The following is an 18,535-nucleotide window of genomic DNA, read 5'->3' on the forward strand; positions in this document are numbered from 1 at the left end:
CATTCAAAAGTGTAGTGTTTGGTTTCTCCCACATAATTATTGGGTTTCAGAGTAGCAGCCGTGTTAGTCTGTATTCGCAAAATTATTGGGGTATTTAGTGCACTGGACGAGGTACACAACATATTGTGGTAGGCATGTGTATGACCCATGGATCTTGAAAAATGTGTTGGAGGGTATTGACTATTGTATATGTCTGCAAGTTTTTCATCAGTTATGGCAGGGTCTGGTGCTGCGTTGAGTTGGTGGGTCTGGTCTGTGGGGGACTTGCTTCTGATAATGAGGTTGGTGAGATTGTGGGGCAGGGTGTCTGTTGTTTGAAGACAAGAAGAGGGGGTTTGGGAAAGATTTCTTTCATGATGTGTTCGCCAACAGGTATGGGTTGTAAATGTTAAATGATACTCTGTATGGGTTCCAGTGTGGGGTGGTAGGTAACAAGTAGGTGTGTGCGGTCAGAAGGTTTTTTCCTGTTTTGAAGGAGTTTCTCTTGGAGTATTTGAGTGGCCTGTTCCATGACATGATTTACTTCTCTGGGGGAGTGTTCTTGTTTAGTGAAGGCAGTTTTAAGTGTGTTAAGGTGTGTATCCAATGGACTTTCTCCATTGAGTATATTCTGTGGTATCTGAGTGCCTGGCTGCAGGTAACAGGTTTCTTGGTGTATTTGGGCTGGTTACTTGATCTGTGTAGGTAAGTGTGATGAGCCATGGCTTTCTTGTATACAGTGATCAGTAGGGATCCATTGCTGAAGCTGATCATGGAGTCCAGGAAGTTGATTTTAGTGCAGAAGAGTTCTAGAGAGAGTTTAATGGATGCGAGGTGGTCACTGAAGTTGTGATTCAGTAAGAGTGCTATGGCCAGATATGATCTGTTTGAGTGGGCTTCTATGTCACTTAGGTGTCTTTGAATGTTTTATCCCTAGTTCTTAATGTCACATCTCTTTTTATATTTCAGGTATATGCAAAGTTTCCTTGAGCTTTTAGAATATGAAAATAAAAGCTCTGAGGATCCTCATATTCTGGATAAGTAAGTAATGATTTATTTTAAAGTAAAACCACCAGGAAAAATATCTGTTAGAAGCCAGGATTTCTGTTTATTGTAACAGCATAGAAATAATCAAATTTATAATGTAGAATTCAGGTACTTAAGACTGAGTTTGTAATAACTAAAATATAAAATCTAAGTTTGTTTGAACAGCCTATGCTGTATCCTGCTAGTTCCTAACTTGCAATACTGTATAACATGTTAAATTAAAGGTATGTAAAAGAAAAAAGTATATATAAATAAAGGTATACTAAAGGTACCAAACACTTTTAATACAAAAAAAAACCCCTACTTAAGTACTCTGTTTTCCTTGAGCTCAGGTACTCTATTATAGTATTTTAATGTATTATGTTAATGTACTAATATTTCAAACAGGTCTATAACTTGAAACAGAACATTTACCATACAATAAAAATTACTTTGGGTGAAATCCTGTCACTATTGGAATCAATGGGAGTTTTGCCATTGATTACAGTGGGTACAGGATTTAACCCTTCATTGCTATCTGTCAGAGCTGAACTCAGACAAATGACTTTGAGGTGAAAGGTTTCGTGGGCCAAATTCAGACCAGAGGAAAGCAAGCCACAACTTCCCCTGAAGATCAATCTTATTCTGATTTTCTTACAGTAACAAACACTCTACCTCAGACTGGAAAGTCCTTTCTTGCTCATGCATCATTACCATTAAAGTAAGGGTTCTGTAGATTCTGTGTTTTTATTTACCTTAGATGTTTGTTAAACTGCAATTTAGAGAGTCCATCCAATACTTTAGGCACCCTTGACACTCTTAAAAATATACTAATAAACAGGCAGATCCATCAGTTACCCCAAATCAGATCAAATAACCCACCAACAGCATAAGTATAACAAAAACTAATCAACAGAATCCAACACCACTGCTATTCAGCCCTGTCCTACATTCGTATCTTCATAGTCAAGGAGAAAAGGTGGGGACTCAGAAGGCTAATGGACTTGGACTGTTAAAGAGCTGAGGAGGAAACAAGTTCCAAAAGTTCTCCATTACATCTGCATAACCATATGATTCTTTTGCGTTTACACAGGTATGACTGAACACAGAATTTGGCCCTTCATTTGAAACTTGGTAGACAATTTTGTTGATGATGCATAGAAGGAATAAAACTCTACTGATGCTCCCTCAGTTGTATTGGTTCTGCAGTGCTAACAGTATTGAAGTAATAAATTCTTTTAGTCATTAAAGTAAACAGATTAGACTTGGTGCTGATCTGTTGAGAAATATGTCATGTTTAGTTTTTTCCTGTGCAGACCAGAACTGCACTTTAAACTGACATTTTTAATAGTTATATTCTCTTCCAGAAAGGTAAATAAGATATGTTCTCATGTTTCATTCTTGATTTTTAAGTGATTCTCAAACTTCATCACAAATTTCTCATTCAACTTGTATACAATTCCATTCAAAATGAGTCCCTCTGCCTGTCTCGCATTCTAAATCCTTCAAATGGAAGACTTTCTCCATGAGCTGGATATAAAAAATACCTTCCACTTTTATGTGGCGAGATGAAAGTTTTTGCTTAACTCTTTTCTTGTGTTTATGAGGGTAGGCCAAAAAGGGTTAACATATCCAATCAGTAGTAATCTAAATGGATAGTCACTTGAATTGTGTCTTATTTAGAAATTGCCATTACAGAAGGTTGCTATGCTTACTCTGCTAAAGCTGTGGTGACGCTCTTGTGTTGATACAAAAGCCAGATCAGAAGTTAGATCTGATACGTATTTTGGTAAAACTGCTCCTTCAGTCTGTTTACAAATTATGGAGCTCTTCAGCCTTGCTCCAAAGGGGTTAATGCTAAGTAATCTCTGTGAGTGTGTGTGTGTGGGGGGGGGGGGGGGAATCAGTGAACCTTGTATTTTTCATGAAAAAATCTTTATTTGCCAATAGAGTTTTCCAAATGTATTGACTAGTAAGACCTACTATGCATCTTGTTACATCCTCTCAGCTTGTCTTCATGTAGCTACTGTTTCTGGATAGGCAGTTACCAAATGAAGGGGTAAAGAACTCCTCCTCTTCTTACTGATGCTGCCTTCATGCACATCTGCCAAAGCACATGAAGTTGTCTAGGTTCAACCAGCTTTCTAAGAATTCCTGCTCTGTGCAACTCAGTGTTACTCACTGTGGTTTTGGAGAGGTAGTACGCAGTATTTTGAAAACTTGGTTAAAAGTGGCTAACTGAGAATATTAATTTTTTTCATTCTGGTGTCATGTGAGCTTTGTTTGAAATAATTGGTGCTCATCTACAGTTTAAAGTGAAAAGATCAGGGGCCAATTTGACAGACATGGAGCATAGCAAGATTAAGGAAAAGTGGTAATCTCATAAATTTATGAGTTACACATAAATATATTCAGGTTGTTAACCTTTTTAAAAAACGTTTGTCTATCTTAGTTCATGGAAAGGAATATCTTCAAGAGCGAAGTAAAGCATCTTTGACGATAGGAGGAGGAGCAGTTGCATGTTAGAGTACATCTTCACTACCCGCCGGATTGGCGGGTAGTGATCAATCTATTGGGGATTGATTTATCGCGTCTCATCTAGACGTGATAAATCAATCCCCAAATCTATGCCTGTACTCCACCTTGGCAGGAGGAGTAAGTGAAGTCAACGGGGAGCCGCCATGGTCGACTCGCTGCCGTGAGGATGGCCAGGTAAGTCGAACTAAGATACTTTGACTTCAGCTACGCAAATAGTGTAGCTGAAGTTGCGTATCTTAGTTCGACCTCCCCCTCCTCTCCTCCCCCCAGCATAGCCCAGGCCTTAGAAATAACTAAGGGTTCCTTTATAATATATGTTGTCCTCTGTAGCACTGAGGGATTCTGGTTTCTAGGCAGGCATGCTTTCTGATATGAAACATAAAGAAATTCAAGTTTGTTTCCTTGTGGCACTATCTCTCTATTTGCAGAAGAGAAAATAGGATTTTATGTTCCTGTACTTCTTTGCAACCAAAAAAATGATTTTGGTATTCACAGCTAGGAAGAAGAGGATTGAAACCTCTCTTTTCTTGGCATTTAACTCTGAGATTTCAGTAGTTACAGAGCACACATAATCAGAAAGGCCTAATCTATTTAAAAGAATCTCTGAAGCCTTAAGCATTAAAGTAGTTTTGAAGAGGGGATGCTTGTCCAATCAGCAAGGTAGGTGAGTATGTAAGAACAGCCCTTCTTTATTTTAAAAGTCTTTAGATTTGGGATTAGGCAGTATCTATTAAGACTTCCACATTACTGCTTATTTTGCAAAGTAAGATGTTACTTTGAAAGACTAGATGAGCCATTTGTGGAGGCACTTAAGAATTGCTGATTAGATAGGAGATGGTGAATAAGTTATTTTACAAGAGGAGCGTTCCTTCACAATCAGCAATGTAGGGTGAAGGGGAAAGCATCTTTAGGGAAAATAGATACATTATTACTCATTAGGAGAGGTACATGTGACATTACCCAGGGTACAATCTGGACTGTAGAACAGCTGTGTCCACTCAATTCTCCAGCCTGGGTTGCCTTTTACACTGTTTACTGTGAGAGCAACTACTCTTGCTCAGCTCACATGCAGCATTCAGCATGTGAATTACTCCCAGATATACTGTATGAGTACTAGCGAGCCACCAATGAATTGCACTGCAGGGCAACACCTGCAAACTCCTAGTCCCAGACTTTCCGTCAAGATGCATATGTCTGTAGTGCCAAGCTCTCTCCTTCTGGACAATACAAGCTCATATAAAGTCCATCATTTCATTAATAAAAATTTATATGCACAAATCCTGTTATGTGGAATGGAGTTTCCCAAACACTTCAAACCAAGCACACTGGTTTAGATAAAATAAGTTTATCAACTACAGAAAGAGAAAGATTTTAAGTGATTACAAGTAATGAGGCATACAAGTCGGAATTGGGTATAAAAAAAAATAAAAGGTAAAATACAATTAATATCTAATTTAACAAGCTAAATGAATTCCAAGCAAAGATTTCTTTCACCGCATGCTTCAGCAGTCTTACTGGCTGGATTCCTTTCAGCCACAACCCCTCCCCCAGTTCAGTGTTAATTTCCATGTTCTTTGGGACGTGTTGGTGCTGTGGGCAAAGAGAAAGGGAGGAATCTTTTGAGGTGTCTGTTCTACTTTCTTACAGTTCTCTTTTTCTTTGAAAATCATCTCCAACTGAGGTTCAGAAGACAAAAAGTCTGCGATGATGGGAACCTCCAACAGTTTCTTTGTCAAGATGTAAATTTCTTGCCCTTTTTTCTGCCAAATAGTCATCAGGTGATGGTCCATTTGATCTTGTTGACACCTGGCTGAGGTGTTGGTTTGCCTCTTGTTTTTGAGGAACTGGTTTGTGGCTGTTTTTGCAGACTTGGAATATGTCTCAGTAGTATCATATAGTAGAATCGTATACCTTTACATACAGTGTTGCCCACACGCATTGGACTAGGACAATAATTGGCAAATTGAATTTTCAAATGGCATCTTTTGGGAAAACATACACAAGGCATACTTTGTACAAAATGCGTCAGTCATGTAAAAGGGTGAACATAGGAATACAAACTGTCACAGTACATTTTACTTCCCAACAGTGTTATAGGCCTGAAGAACATAAGAAAGTGGGAAATAGATACCAGTTTTAAGAAACTGATAAAATGGCTTTTTTCCCTTTTTAACTTTGAGGAATAGTGTGAGATAAAGTAAAGAGGGACAGACTAGAGGCATCACTCTCCACTCTAATTGAGTAATTGGGTTTATCACAGGACTTTTAAAGTTTTAAAACTTCTGAATACCTATAAAAAATCCAGGGATGTGGTGACAATTCCTTTGTTTACAAATAAGCAATTAAAGCCCTTTTTGAGTACTTGCAACTTTAATCTGAGAGGATATATATTGACTTTTAGGCCTTATCTACACTACAGAGTTTTGTCTCCAAAAGTCCGTTTTTGTCGACAAAACAGTGGAGATGTACACACTACAATATTCCTTCTGCCGACAAAACTCTCCTGCTTTGCTGACAAAATAAAACTACCTTGACAAGAAGTGTAGAGCTTTTTGTGGCTAAGTTTCATCGACGAAGTGTCAGTGTAGACACTGCACTTGGTTAGGTCGCTGTATATGGCCTCCAGGAGGTGCCCCACAATGCCCATTCTGAACACTCTGGTCAGCAGTTAGATCTCTACTACCCTGCACCCAGGTACACCCTTCCCCCTTTAAAGGCCCAGGAATTTTTGAAATTCCACTTCCTGCTTGCTTGGGTTGGACAGTTCATATCGCATCTTCCCAGCTAACCATGGCGGCTCCACACAGCAAACGCTTTCCTGCTTGGAGCACACCTGAGTTGTTGAATATGCTGGCACTGTGGGGAGAGGAGGAGGTACAGTTCTAGCTTCACTCCAGCGGTAGGAGCTTCAATACTTAGTCAGATTTCTCGTGGCATGTTGGAGAAGAGCTGTGAACAGGACATGTCAGTGCTGTGCAAAGATAAAAGATCTGAGGCAGGTGTACCAGAAGGCAAGAGAGTCATGTGGTCACTTCAGTGCTGTGCTGAATACTTGCTGCTTCTATAAGGAGCTGGATGCCATCCTTGGCAGTGACCCCACCTCCACTACCAAGAGCCCCATGGATACTTCGGCAGGGTTGGAGACAGCAGGCTCGACCCTGAGGATGAAGTTGTGGGTGAAGAGGTTGAGTTGGAGGACGAGATGGGACAGGCGATAGGGTCATCCGGTACCATGGCAAGCCAGGACTTCTTCTTGACCCATGCGGGTTTGAGCCAATCCCAGCACTCCATCTCTGGTGTGCATGATACACACATGGGGAGCTCTGGTAAGTCATCTTCTTGAGTTGATGCTGCATCTGAGGTGGAGTTGTCCTTTTCTTTGTTATATTCTAGAAGTGGGTGAAGAGATAGATAGGTATGAGACTAGCTGTGTTTGCGTGTGCTTCACGTTCCCCTGTGGAGCAGTGTAACAGTGTTAATGTGCACAGAGATTTCACGGGAATCCTCCAGAGAGATCTCTAGGAAACTTTCCTTGAGGTACTCACCAGTCCTCTGCCGAAGGTTCCTTGGCAGAGCTGCTTTGTTCCTTCCCTCGTAAGAACTTTCCTGTAATCCCTTGTGCAGGGACTGAAGTGCCACACAAGCGAACGGCATAAGGATCTGATCTGAAACCCCACGCATGCATGAGATGCACTCTTGCATCCATGTTTACCCTAGGGGTTGAGATATTGACTGTGGAAAATGGTGGCAGAATTTACAATTTTATACTTGGTCGCCTTAGAATCATAGAATATCAGGGTTGGAAGGGACCCCAGAAGGTCATCTAGTCCAACCCCCTGCTCAAAGCAGGACCAAGTCCCAGTTAAATCATCCCAGCTAGGGCTTTGTCAAGCCTGACCTTAAAAACCTCTAAGGAAGGAGATTCTACCACCTCCCTAGGTAACGCATTCCAGTGTTTCACCACCCTCTTAGTGAAAAAGTTTTTCCTAATATCCAATCTAAACCTCCCCCATTGCAACTTGAGACCATTACTCCTCGTTCTGTCATCTGCTACCATTGAGAACAGTCTAGAGCCATCCTCTTTGAAACCCCCTTTCAGGTAGTTGAAAGCAGCTATCAAATCCCCCCTCATTCTTCTCTTCTGCAGACTAAACAATCCCAGCTCCCTCAGCCTCTCCTCATAAGTCATGTGCTCTAGACCCCTAATCATTTTCGTTGCCCTTCGTTGTACTCTTTCCAATTTATCCACATCCTTCCTGTAGTGTGGGGCCCAAAACTGGACACAGTACTCCAGATGAGGCCTCACCAGTGTCGAATAGAGGGGAACGATCACGTCCCTCGATCTGCTCGCTATGCCCCTACTTATACATCCCAAAATGCCATTGGCCTTCTTGGCAACAAGGGCACACTGCTGACTCATATCCAGCTTCTCGTCCACTGTCACCCCTAGGTCCTTTTCCGCAGAACTGCTGCCGAGCCATTTGGTCCCTAGTCTGTAGCGGTGCATTGGATTCTTCCATCCTAAGTGCAGGACCCTGCATTTATCCTTATTGAACCTCATTAGATTTCTTTTGGCCCAATCCTCCAATTTGTCTAGGTCCTTCTGTATCCTATCCCTCCCCTCCAGCGTATCTACCACTCCTCCCAGTTTGGTATCATCCGCAAATTTGCTGAGAGTGCAATCCACACCATCCTCCAGATCATTTATGAAGATATTGAACAAAACGGGCCCCAGGACCGACCCCTGGGGCACTCCACTTGACACCGGCTGCCAACTAGACATGGAGCCATTGATCACTACCCGTTGAGCCCGACAATCTAGCCAGCTTTCTACCCACCTTATAGTGCATTCATCCAGCCCATACTTCCTTAACTTGCTGACAAGAATGCTGTGGGAGACCGTGTCAAAAGCTTTGCTAAAGTCAAGAAACAATACATCCACTGCTTTCCCTTCATCCACAGAACCAGTAATCTCATCATAAAAGGCGATTAGATTAGTCAGGCATGACCTTCCCTTGGTGAATCCATGCTGACTGTTCCTGATCACTTTCCTCTCCTCTAAGTGCTTCAGGATTGATTCTTTGAGGACCTGCTCCATGATTTTTCCAGGGACTGAGGTGAGGCTGACCGGCCTGTAGTTCCCAGGATCCTCCTTCTTCCCTTTTTTAAAGATGGGCACTACATTAGCCTTTTTCCAGTCATCCGGGACTTCCCCCGTTCGCCACGAGTTTTCAAAGATAATGGCCAAGGGCTCTGCAATCACAGCCGCCAATTCCTTCAGCACTCTCGGATGCAATTCGTCCGGCCCCATGGACTTGTGCACGTCCAGCTTTTCTAAATAGTCCCTAACCACCTCTATCTCTACAGAGGGCTGGCCATCTCTTCCCCATTTTGTGTTGCCCAGCACAGCAGTCTGGGAGCTGACCTTGTTAGTGAAAACAGAGGCAAAAAAAGCATTGAGTACATTAGCTTTTTCCACATCCTCTGTCACTAGCTTGCCTCCCTCATTCAGTAAGGGGCCCACACTTTCCTTGGCTTTCTTCTTGTTGCCAACATACCTGAAGAAACCCTTCTTGTTACTCTTGACATCTCTTGCTAGCTGCAGCTCCAGGTGCGATTTGGCCCTCCTGATATCTTTCCTACATGCCCGAGCAATATTTTTATACTCTTCCCTGGTCATATGTCCAACCTTCCACTTCTTGTAAGCTTCTTTTTTATGTTTAAGATCCGCTAGGATTTCACCATTAAGCCAAGCTGGTCGCCTGCCATATTTACTATTCTTTCGACTCATCGGGATGGTTTGTCCCTGTAACCTCAACAGGGATTCCTTGAAATACAGCCAGCTCTCCTGGACTCCCTTCCCTTTCATGTTAGTCCCCCAGGGGATCCTGGCCATCTGTTCCCTGAGGGAGTCAAAGTCTGCTTTCCTGAAATCCAGGGTCCGTATCCTGCTGCTTACCTTTCTTCCCTGCGTCAGGATCCTGAACTCAACCAACTCATGGTCACTGCCTCCCAGATTCCCATCCACTTTTGCTTCCCCCACTAATTCTACCCGGTTTGTGAGCAGCAGGTCAAGAAAAGCGCTCCCCCTAGTTGGCTCCCCTAGCACTTGCACCAGGAAATTGTCCCCTACGCTTTCCAAAAACTTCCTGGATTGTCTATGCACCGCTGTATTGCTCTCCCAGCAGATATCAGGAAAATTAAAGTCACCCATGAGAATCAGGGCATGCGATCTAGTAGCTTCCGTGAGTTGCCGGAAGAAAGCCTCATCCACCTCATCCCCCTGGTCCGGTGGTCTATAGCAGACTCCCACCATGACATCACTCTTGTTGCACACACTTCTAAACTTAATCCAGAGACACTCAGGTTTTTCCACAGTTTCGTACCGGAGCTCTGAGCAGTCATACTGCTCCCTTACATACAGTGCTACTCCCCCACCTTTTCTGCCCTGCCTGTCCTTCCTGAACAGTTTATAACCATCCATGACTGTACTCCAGTCATGTGAGTTATCCCACCAAGTCTCTGTTATTCCAATCACGTCATAATTCCTTGACATCACCAGGACCTCCAGTTCTCCCTGCTTGTTTCCAAGGCTTTGTGCATTTGTATATAAGCACTTGAGATAACCTGTTGATCGCCCCTCATTCCCAGTATGAGGCAGGAGCCCTCCCCTCACAGACATTCCTGCCTGTGCTTCCTCCCGGTATCCCGCTTTCCCACTTACCTCAGGGCTTTGGTCTCCTTCCCCCCGTGAACCTAGTTTAAAGCCCTCCTCACTAGGTTAGCCAGCCTGCTGGCAAAGATGTTCTTCCCTCTCTTCGTAAGATGGAGCCCGTCTCTGCCCAGCACTCCTCCTTCATGGAACACCATCCCATGGTCAAAGAATCCAAAGCCTTCTCTCCGACACCACCTGCGTAGCCATTCGTTGACCTCCACGATTCGACGGTCCCTACCCAGGCCTTTTCCTTCCACGGGGAGGATGGACGAGAACACCACTTGCGCCTCCAACTCCTTTATCCTTCTTCCCAGAGCCACATAGTCCGCAGTGATCCGCTCAAGGTCATTCTTGGCAGTATCATTGGTGCCCACGTGGAGAAGCAGGAAGGGGTAGCGATCCGAGGGCTTGATGAGTCTCGGCAGTCTCTCCGTCACATCACGAATCTTAGCCCCTGGCAAGCAGCAGACTTCTCGGTTTTCCCGGTCAGGGCGGCAGATAGATGACTCAGTCCCCCGGAGGAGAGAGTCCCCGACCACCACCACCCGCCTTCTCCTCTTGGGAGTGGTGGTCGTGGAACCTCCAACCTCAGGACATCGCATCTCATGCCTCCCAACCAGCGGAGTCTCCTTCTGCTTTCTCCCCCCAGACATATCATCTGGTCCACTCTCCGCATTGGTACCTGTGGAGAGAACATGAAAGCGGTTAGTTACCTGTGTCTGTGTTACTGGAACCCGGACATTCCGCTTACCTCTTCTGGAGGTCACATGTTGCCAAGCTTCTTCACTGGCCTCTTGGCTCCTCTGTGTAACCTGCTCTACATCTTTAGAGCTTTGTGCCCCTAGAAGGCTATCCTGAGTTTGGTCCAGAAAATCCTCAGTCTCTCGTATACAACGCAGGGTCGTTACCTGTTGCTCCAGACCTTCAATCTTCTCTTCCAATATGGAGACCAGCTTGCACTTTGTACAGACAAAGTCGCTTCTGTCCTGTGGAAGAAAGACAAACATGGCACATCCAGTGCAGGTCACAACAGCTGAATTCCCCCCTTCCATATCACCTACCTACTACGGAGCTTCCTCAGAGACGTTGGCAAGATGTAAGCCTCACTGGGCTCACTCCAGGCGAACTCCCAGGCAAACTCCTGCTGTGAGCTGCTCTGCTGTCCCCGCTGCTCCGCTGGTTCGCTGCCGCTCAGCTGGTTCGCGAGGCTCCGGCTATTTTTAAACAGCCAGGCTTCCCTGACGCAAACACACAGACACCCTAATGCCCGCCCCCTGCAGGCTAGCAGCCAATCAGACACTCACTCAGGCTCCCTCCCAGCAAACACACGCTCGGATACTTCCTCAGCAAGCAAACACACACACTCGGATACTTACCAGTCCCAGGCAAACTCCTGCTGTGAGCTGCTCTGCTGTCCCCGCTGCTCCGCTGGTTCGCTGCCGCTCAGCTGGTTCGCGAGGCTCCGGCTATTTTTAAACAGCCAGGCTTCCCTGACGCAAACACACAGACACCCTAATGCCCGCCCCCTGCAGGCTAGCAGCCAATCAGACACTCACTCAGGCTCCCTCCCAGCAAACACACGCTCGGATACTTCCTCAGCAAGCAAACACACACACTCGGATACTTACCAGTCCCAGGCAAACTCCTGCTGTGAGCTGCTCTGCTGTCCCCGCTGCTCCGCTGGTTCGCTGCCGCTCAGCTGGTTCGCGAGGCTCCGGCTATTTTTAAACAGCCAGGCTTCCCTGACGCAAACACACAGACACCCTAATGCCCGCCCCCTGCAGGCTAGCAGCCAATCAGACACTCACTCAGGCTCCCTCCCAGCAAACACACGCTCGGATACTTCCTCAGCAAGCAAACACACACACTCGGATACTTACCAGTCCCAGGCAAACTCCTGCTGTGAGCTGCTCTGCTGTCCCCGCTGCTCCGCTGGTTCGCTGCCGCTCAGCTGGTTCGCGAGGCTCCGGCTATTTTTAAACAGCCAGGCTTCCCTGACGCAAACACACAGACACCCTAATGCCCGCCCCCTGCAGGCTAGCAGCCAATCAGACACTCACTCAGGCTCCCTCCCAGCAAACACACGCTCGGATACTTCCTCAGCAAGCAAACACACACACTCGGATACTTACCAGTCCCAGGCAAACTCCTGCTGTGAGCTGCTCTGCTGTCCCCGCTGCTCTGCTGTCCCCGCTGCTCCGCTGGTTCGCTGCCGCTTAGTATCTGGCTGCTCAAAATCAGCTGCCAGGTGATCTGCCTCCACACTCCACCCCAGGGGAAACTGTTCACCCTTAACCTTACAAATATTATGGAGAGCACGGCAGGCTGCTATGACCATGGGAATATTTTCCTCATTTAGGTCTAACCTGCCATAAAAGTGCCAGCATGCTTTTAATTCGCCAGACGCACTTTCTACTGTCATTTTGCATCTGCGTAGCCTATTGTTGAAGCACTGCTTGGTGCTGCCTAGGTTTCTGTTAGGCTTCATAAGCCATAGATTCATAGATACTAAGGTCAGAAGGGACCATTCTGATCATCTAGTCCAACCTCCTGCACAACACAGGCCACAGAATCTCACCCACCCACTCCTACGAAAAACCTTACTTATGTCTGAGCTATTGAAGTCCTCAAATCGTGGTTTAAAGATTTCAAGGAGCAGAGAATCCTCCCTCAAGTGACCCGTTCCCCAGGCTACAGAGGAAGGCAAAAAACTTCCAGGGCCTCTTCCAATCTGCCCTGGAGGAAAATTCCTTCCCGACCCCAAATATGGCGATCAGCTAAACCCTGAGCATATGGGCAAGATTCACCAGCCAGATACTACAGAAAATTCTTTCCTGGGTAACTCAGATCCCATCCATCTAATATCCCATCTCAGGGAATTAAGTCTATTTACCCTGAATATTTAAAGATCAATTACTTACCAAAATCCCATTATCCCATCATACCATCTCCTCCATAAACTTATCAAGTAGAATCTTAAAGCCAGATAGATCATTTACCCCCACTGCTTCCCTTGGAAGGTTATTCCAAAACTTCACTCCTCTGATGGTTAGAAACCTTTGTCTAATTTTAAGTCTAAACTTCCTGGTGGCCAGTTTATACCCATTTGGCCATGGGAGTAATGGGCATACTGGGCCCATCATTTTGGGCATTTCAACATCCCCCACTGGAATCTTCTGGTCTGGAAAGAAAGTTCCTGCTTGCTGCTTTCTGTACAGGCCAGTGTCCCTGAAGATGTATGCACCTTACATTATGTCAGTGAAACGCCCATGGTGATCCACAAGCGCCTACAGTACCATAGAGAGGTACCCCTTTCTATTGATGTACTCCATCACAAAATTGTCCAGGGCCAAAATTGGGATGTGTGCTCCATCTGTCGCCCCTCCGCAATTAGGGAGTCCCATTGACGCAAAGCCATCCACTGTTTTACACACACTTCCAAGAGTCACAGTCCTTCGTAGCAGAATGCGATTAATAGCCCTGCACACTTGCATTAATGCAGCCCCAACTGTCGATTTCTCAACTCCAAACCATGACCGACTGCTAGCAGTCTGGAGTTGCCAGCTTCCATGTAGCGATTGCCACGTGCTTTTCCACTGAGAGGGCATCTCTCATTTTGGTATCCGTGCTCTGCAATGCTGGGGCGAGCTCTTCACACAGTTCCAGGAAGGTGGCTTTCCACATCTGAAAGTTCTGCAACCACTGCTTGTCATCCCAGATCTTCATCACATGCTATCCCACCATTCAGTACTTGTTTCCCAAGATCAAAAGCAATGGTCCACCGTGTACAGCTGCTCCGTGAATACCAAAAGTAATCTGGTGTTGCTTGTTTCCATGGCACACAGCAGGTCAGGCACCTCTGATTCCTGTTCAGATTGGGAGTTTGTGATCTACTGCATAACCATCTGCAGTGTGTTCATAACAGTGACCACAACAGTAGACAGCAGTGCAGGCTCTATCCTTTCAGACTGAGATGGCAGGTGCACAGTAAACAGGGGCCATTGAAAAATGTCGCAGAACACAGTCAGAAGCCTCTGGAATGATGGGATGGAAAAAACTGCATCATGGAACATGCACCCTTGATGAATTGCAATCCACTCCACCATCCCACAATTCCTAGATGGCGAGTAGCACAGTGGGATAGCTACCCACAGTGCATTGCTCTCACTCTCACTGATGCTAGAGCACCAACCGTGGATGTGCTTCGCCAGCAGAAGGGGCGTTATGTGAACGTGCACAAGCAAAGTGATTATAGTGTTTTTTGATCATCAGCATAACTTGCATTGACAAAACTCTGTAGTGTAAACGAGGCCTCAGAAGAAGTAAATACTAGTGACTAATCAGTCTTCCATGCTCTATAACTTCATACAATCTAATGTATTATTTCCTTCCAGAGGTGGTGCTTAGGTTCTAATTTAATGAATTATTCACTCAATTTGTCAAATACTGTTCTTCTGTGCTCATTATAAACCCATTGAGAATTTGCTTCAGAGTTAACATATAAAAAGACTCCTTAGTTTTGTAGACACAGTTACAACTTAATAAAAGTGTCACCATCTTTTCTTTCTTTTGAAAAGTATATTGCATTTGTTTCTATTTGATCCTGAAGGAAGGAATAAAGCATTATTGTCAATGTAGTATATGATCGTCATTAATGTCAATGAGAAAAGTGGCAGAGATGAAGGTTGCTAACTTTTCGTGTTTTGAGATTAATAAGATATTCAAGTCATCCTTTTTTAAAACGTGTATGGTTCTTTTCAGTATTTTGTACCTCAAAAGAATTGTATTTAAAAGGAAAGGGTAATTCTTTAAATATCACAAGCTGTGGTTTGCTTTGACAAGTAACATTTTCAATCTATTTTATAATATCTGCCTACTCTTCTCTTGCATCAATACTATTAAAAAATAAGTGAAAGTAAGCTCCTAAAACTTCTTGATCTCAAAGGGGAAGATACTACAGGAAAAAGAAGAAAGTGCCATTGTGTGGTTTTTTTGCCCTCTAGAAGCATAAAAAGAAACAGAACAGAATTGTGTCTGTGCACATGCTGATACAGCTCATTACTTAAACATAACCATCCTCATAAATTCCTTTCATCTGGTACCTACTCTAAAAACAAACTGTAGGGACACCTTTCTGGTAATTCTGATAAACAGCCAACCGGTCTCTTCTGAGACAGCTCCCCACCATCCACTGCCTCCTGCAGAATTTGTAAACCAAGCAGAATAAATGACATATGTTGTTCACAGAGAAGAAAGGTCTGGAGAAAACACAATTTTAAATAAAATATTTATGGGACATAACTCTAGTTATCAAGAAGCCTTGAATGTTTACACTAGTTTGAACATACAGTTGCACCCTAATATATTTCCCTTTTGCATGACATGTGGTAGGTAGTAGTGTAGTTGGACGTTTGTTTCTCTGATAAACTTTTGGAGACTCTGGGGGATAAACAATGAGACTCTTATATGCAAATGAATATTTGAAAACCACAGTGTGAGATGCAGAGATTCCTGTTACTCTAACATTCTGTTTCTAATTTTGTGTTTCAGCTTTTTAGAAGTTTTAATTAAAGTAAGGAACAGACACAATGATGTGGTTCCTACCATGGCGCAAGGGGTGATTGAGTACAAGGAAAAGTATGGCTTTGATCCGTTTGTTAGCAGTAACATCCAGTATTTTCTAGATAGGTTCTACACCAACCGCATCTCTTTCCGCATGCTTATTAACCAGCACAGTAAGTAATTGCTTTGTTTTTCAACTTGGAGGAATAATTGGTTGTTGCTTATAAACCTAAATTGACAACATTGATTTGGCATTCCTCGCACCAGTGACTAATTTTAATATTCTGAGGTGAAGATGGTAGATGATATATTGTGACAATTGGTTATTTAAGTAGTGCAGTTTTATTGAGGTGTCTAGAAATTAATCTGAACCACTAAGCAGAATAACAGCCCAGTATTCCAAAGTGATAGGCTTGCAGTGAAGCTCCACTGTTCTATTTTTTCAACGTGACTGTAAAAATTTTTTTCACCCTGTTAGCAGGTACAGTGTGCAAGGTGATGTATAAGGTATTTTTAGGTACTAAAAAATTTGTATAAAAATGTATAAGGTTATTTTAGGTACTAAAATAATTACCGTATATACTCATTCATAAGCCAAATATTTTTGGTAAACAAGTGATGCATCAAAGAGCGGGGGTCGGTTTATAAATGGGTCTACACCAAAATTTGATGATTTTAAATTCTATGAAATAATTGAATTGAATATCTAATACATTGTCATTTTGTTTACCTGGAGCATCTGCAGGCACAGAGCCCCTCAGCTCCCTGTGACTACGGTTCGCTGTTCCCGCAGCTCCCATTGGCTGGGAACGGCAAACCGTGACCACAGGGAACTGAGGGGCTCCATACCTGCAGACGCTCCAAGTAAACAAAACGTCCCGACCCGCCAGTGGCTTACCCTGACAGGCCGGGAGCCAAAGTTTGCCGCCCCATTTATTGATGTCAATACTGCAGCCTTTTAAAGTTACAAAGGCTTTGTTTAATGGACTAGATTGGCTTGAAAGGAATACTAAAAGAGCAGTGCTGCAGATCTTTGACATTTGACTCATGCATTTCACAAAATGCTATGCCTTACAAGCTAATCAGAAAAATACAATGAATGATAGTACTATAGCACTGAGTAGTCCGCTACTGTGTAATTTGATTTCTTCATGCATTTCTACCAACGGACCTCATAAGTCTCGAGCCAATATGAAAATATAAGATGCAGAATCAATGGAATCTCTAATAAAATTGAAATAGCCTGTTATCCCCACAGACATGCCAATCTACAGGGCTGCTTTGAAATAAACAAAGAACAATAATAATTTGATAGTAATAAAGCAGGTGACATTCCTATATAAAGTCCTACAGAATCTATAACTTCAATAATAATAATAATCTATTTTCATACTAGTATTTAAAATGAACAATGGTGAAATCAAAAGAAAAAGGTCTGCTTATCACGCAGCGTTCAAACTTAAAGTTGTTGAATATGCAAAAGCAAACAATAATTGTGCCGCTGCTCGTGAATTCTGTATCAATGTGAAGCAAGTAAGAGAATGCCGAAAAAATAAAACACTAAAAGACATGCCAAGAAACAAGAAAAAATGTCCAACAAGGTGTGCGTCATTTCCTGAGCTGGAGCGAGATCTCAATAATTGGATTGTTGAATGTTGACAGTATGGGTACATTGTCGTTAGAACTGGAATTCGTCTGCGTGCTCTGCAAATGTCGAAAGATGACAAATACAAGTCAATAAAGCCATCAGTATTTGTCGCATCAGCCGGTTGGTGTACTCGCTTCATGAACCGTCATAGTCTCTGTCTTCGTCAGCAAACAAAGAGATCTGGAAGAAAAAATTGAATCTTTCCAAAGGCTTATTATAAAATATTGAAAGGAATATGCATTTGAACTGTCACAAATAGCAAATATGGACGAAACACCAATGACATTCGATCTCCCGAGCAACAGAACGGTAACCGGTGTTGGTGAAAAAATAGTTTTAAGTAAAACCATTGACCGTGAAAAAATCCATTTTATGGTGGTTTTATCGTGTTTGGCAAATGGATCAAAGCTCCCTCCTGTTGTTGTTTTTAAAAGAAAAACCTTGCCTAAAAACATGAAATTTCCTGCTGGTGTCATATGTACACACGAAAAGGGATGGATGGATGAAAGTGGGACTATTGAATGGCTGGAAAAAGTGTGGAATAAGAGACCAGGACTATTTTTCAAGAAACCTGCTGTGCTTGTTTGGGACATGTTCAGGGCACACAAGATGGATGAGGTGAAAAATGTGGCCAAAAATATGAAAACTAATTTGGCTGTAATACCTGGAGGCTTAACTTCAGTTCTACAACCTCTTGATGTCTGCCTGAACAAACCCTTTAAAGACAGGCTACGCAAAATGTGGTCTGAATGGATGTGCTCAGGCATGGCGAATTGGCAAAAGGCGGGAATCTTATGAAGCCCGAAATCAATCTAGTCGCCCAGTAGATGAAGGACCTGTGGGTGTCCATTCCCTCGGAAATTATAGAAAAATCATTTAGGAAATCAGATATCAGCAGTGCATTCGATGGGTCAGACAACACTGCCGACGTCTACGATGACAATGCAGGTGCAGCTGTGAGTAAAGCAAAGTTGAATGAACTGTTTGGTGAATCAGAGACTGATTCAGGCTTTGAAGGATTTTAAGACTTTTTAAAGTCTCATATTGTTCTAAGTTACTTGTTTTAA

At 43.5% G+C, this 18,535-nt stretch overlaps 1 protein-coding gene across 3 annotated transcripts in view; it reads left to right on the plus strand.

Moving 5' to 3' along the window:
• PDK3 (pyruvate dehydrogenase kinase 3) overlaps positions 1 to 18,535 on the plus strand; it is a 102,594-nt gene that overhangs the window by 40,387 nt on the left and 43,672 nt on the right. For all 3 annotated transcript variants that reach the window (XM_038392577.2, XM_043504970.1, XM_038392596.2), the window contains exons 3-4: positions 949 to 1,020; positions 15,809 to 15,993. In XM_038392577.2, coding sequence (XP_038248505.1) covers positions 949 to 1,020; positions 15,809 to 15,993 — 257 coding nt within the window. The remainder of the gene's footprint in view (positions 1 to 948; positions 1,021 to 15,808; positions 15,994 to 18,535) is intronic.

The sequence above is a fragment of the Dermochelys coriacea genome, chromosome 1, assembly GCF_009764565.3.
Source record: "Dermochelys coriacea isolate rDerCor1 chromosome 1, rDerCor1.pri.v4, whole genome shotgun sequence".
Lineage (NCBI taxonomy): Eukaryota > Metazoa > Chordata > Testudines > Dermochelyidae > Dermochelys > Dermochelys coriacea.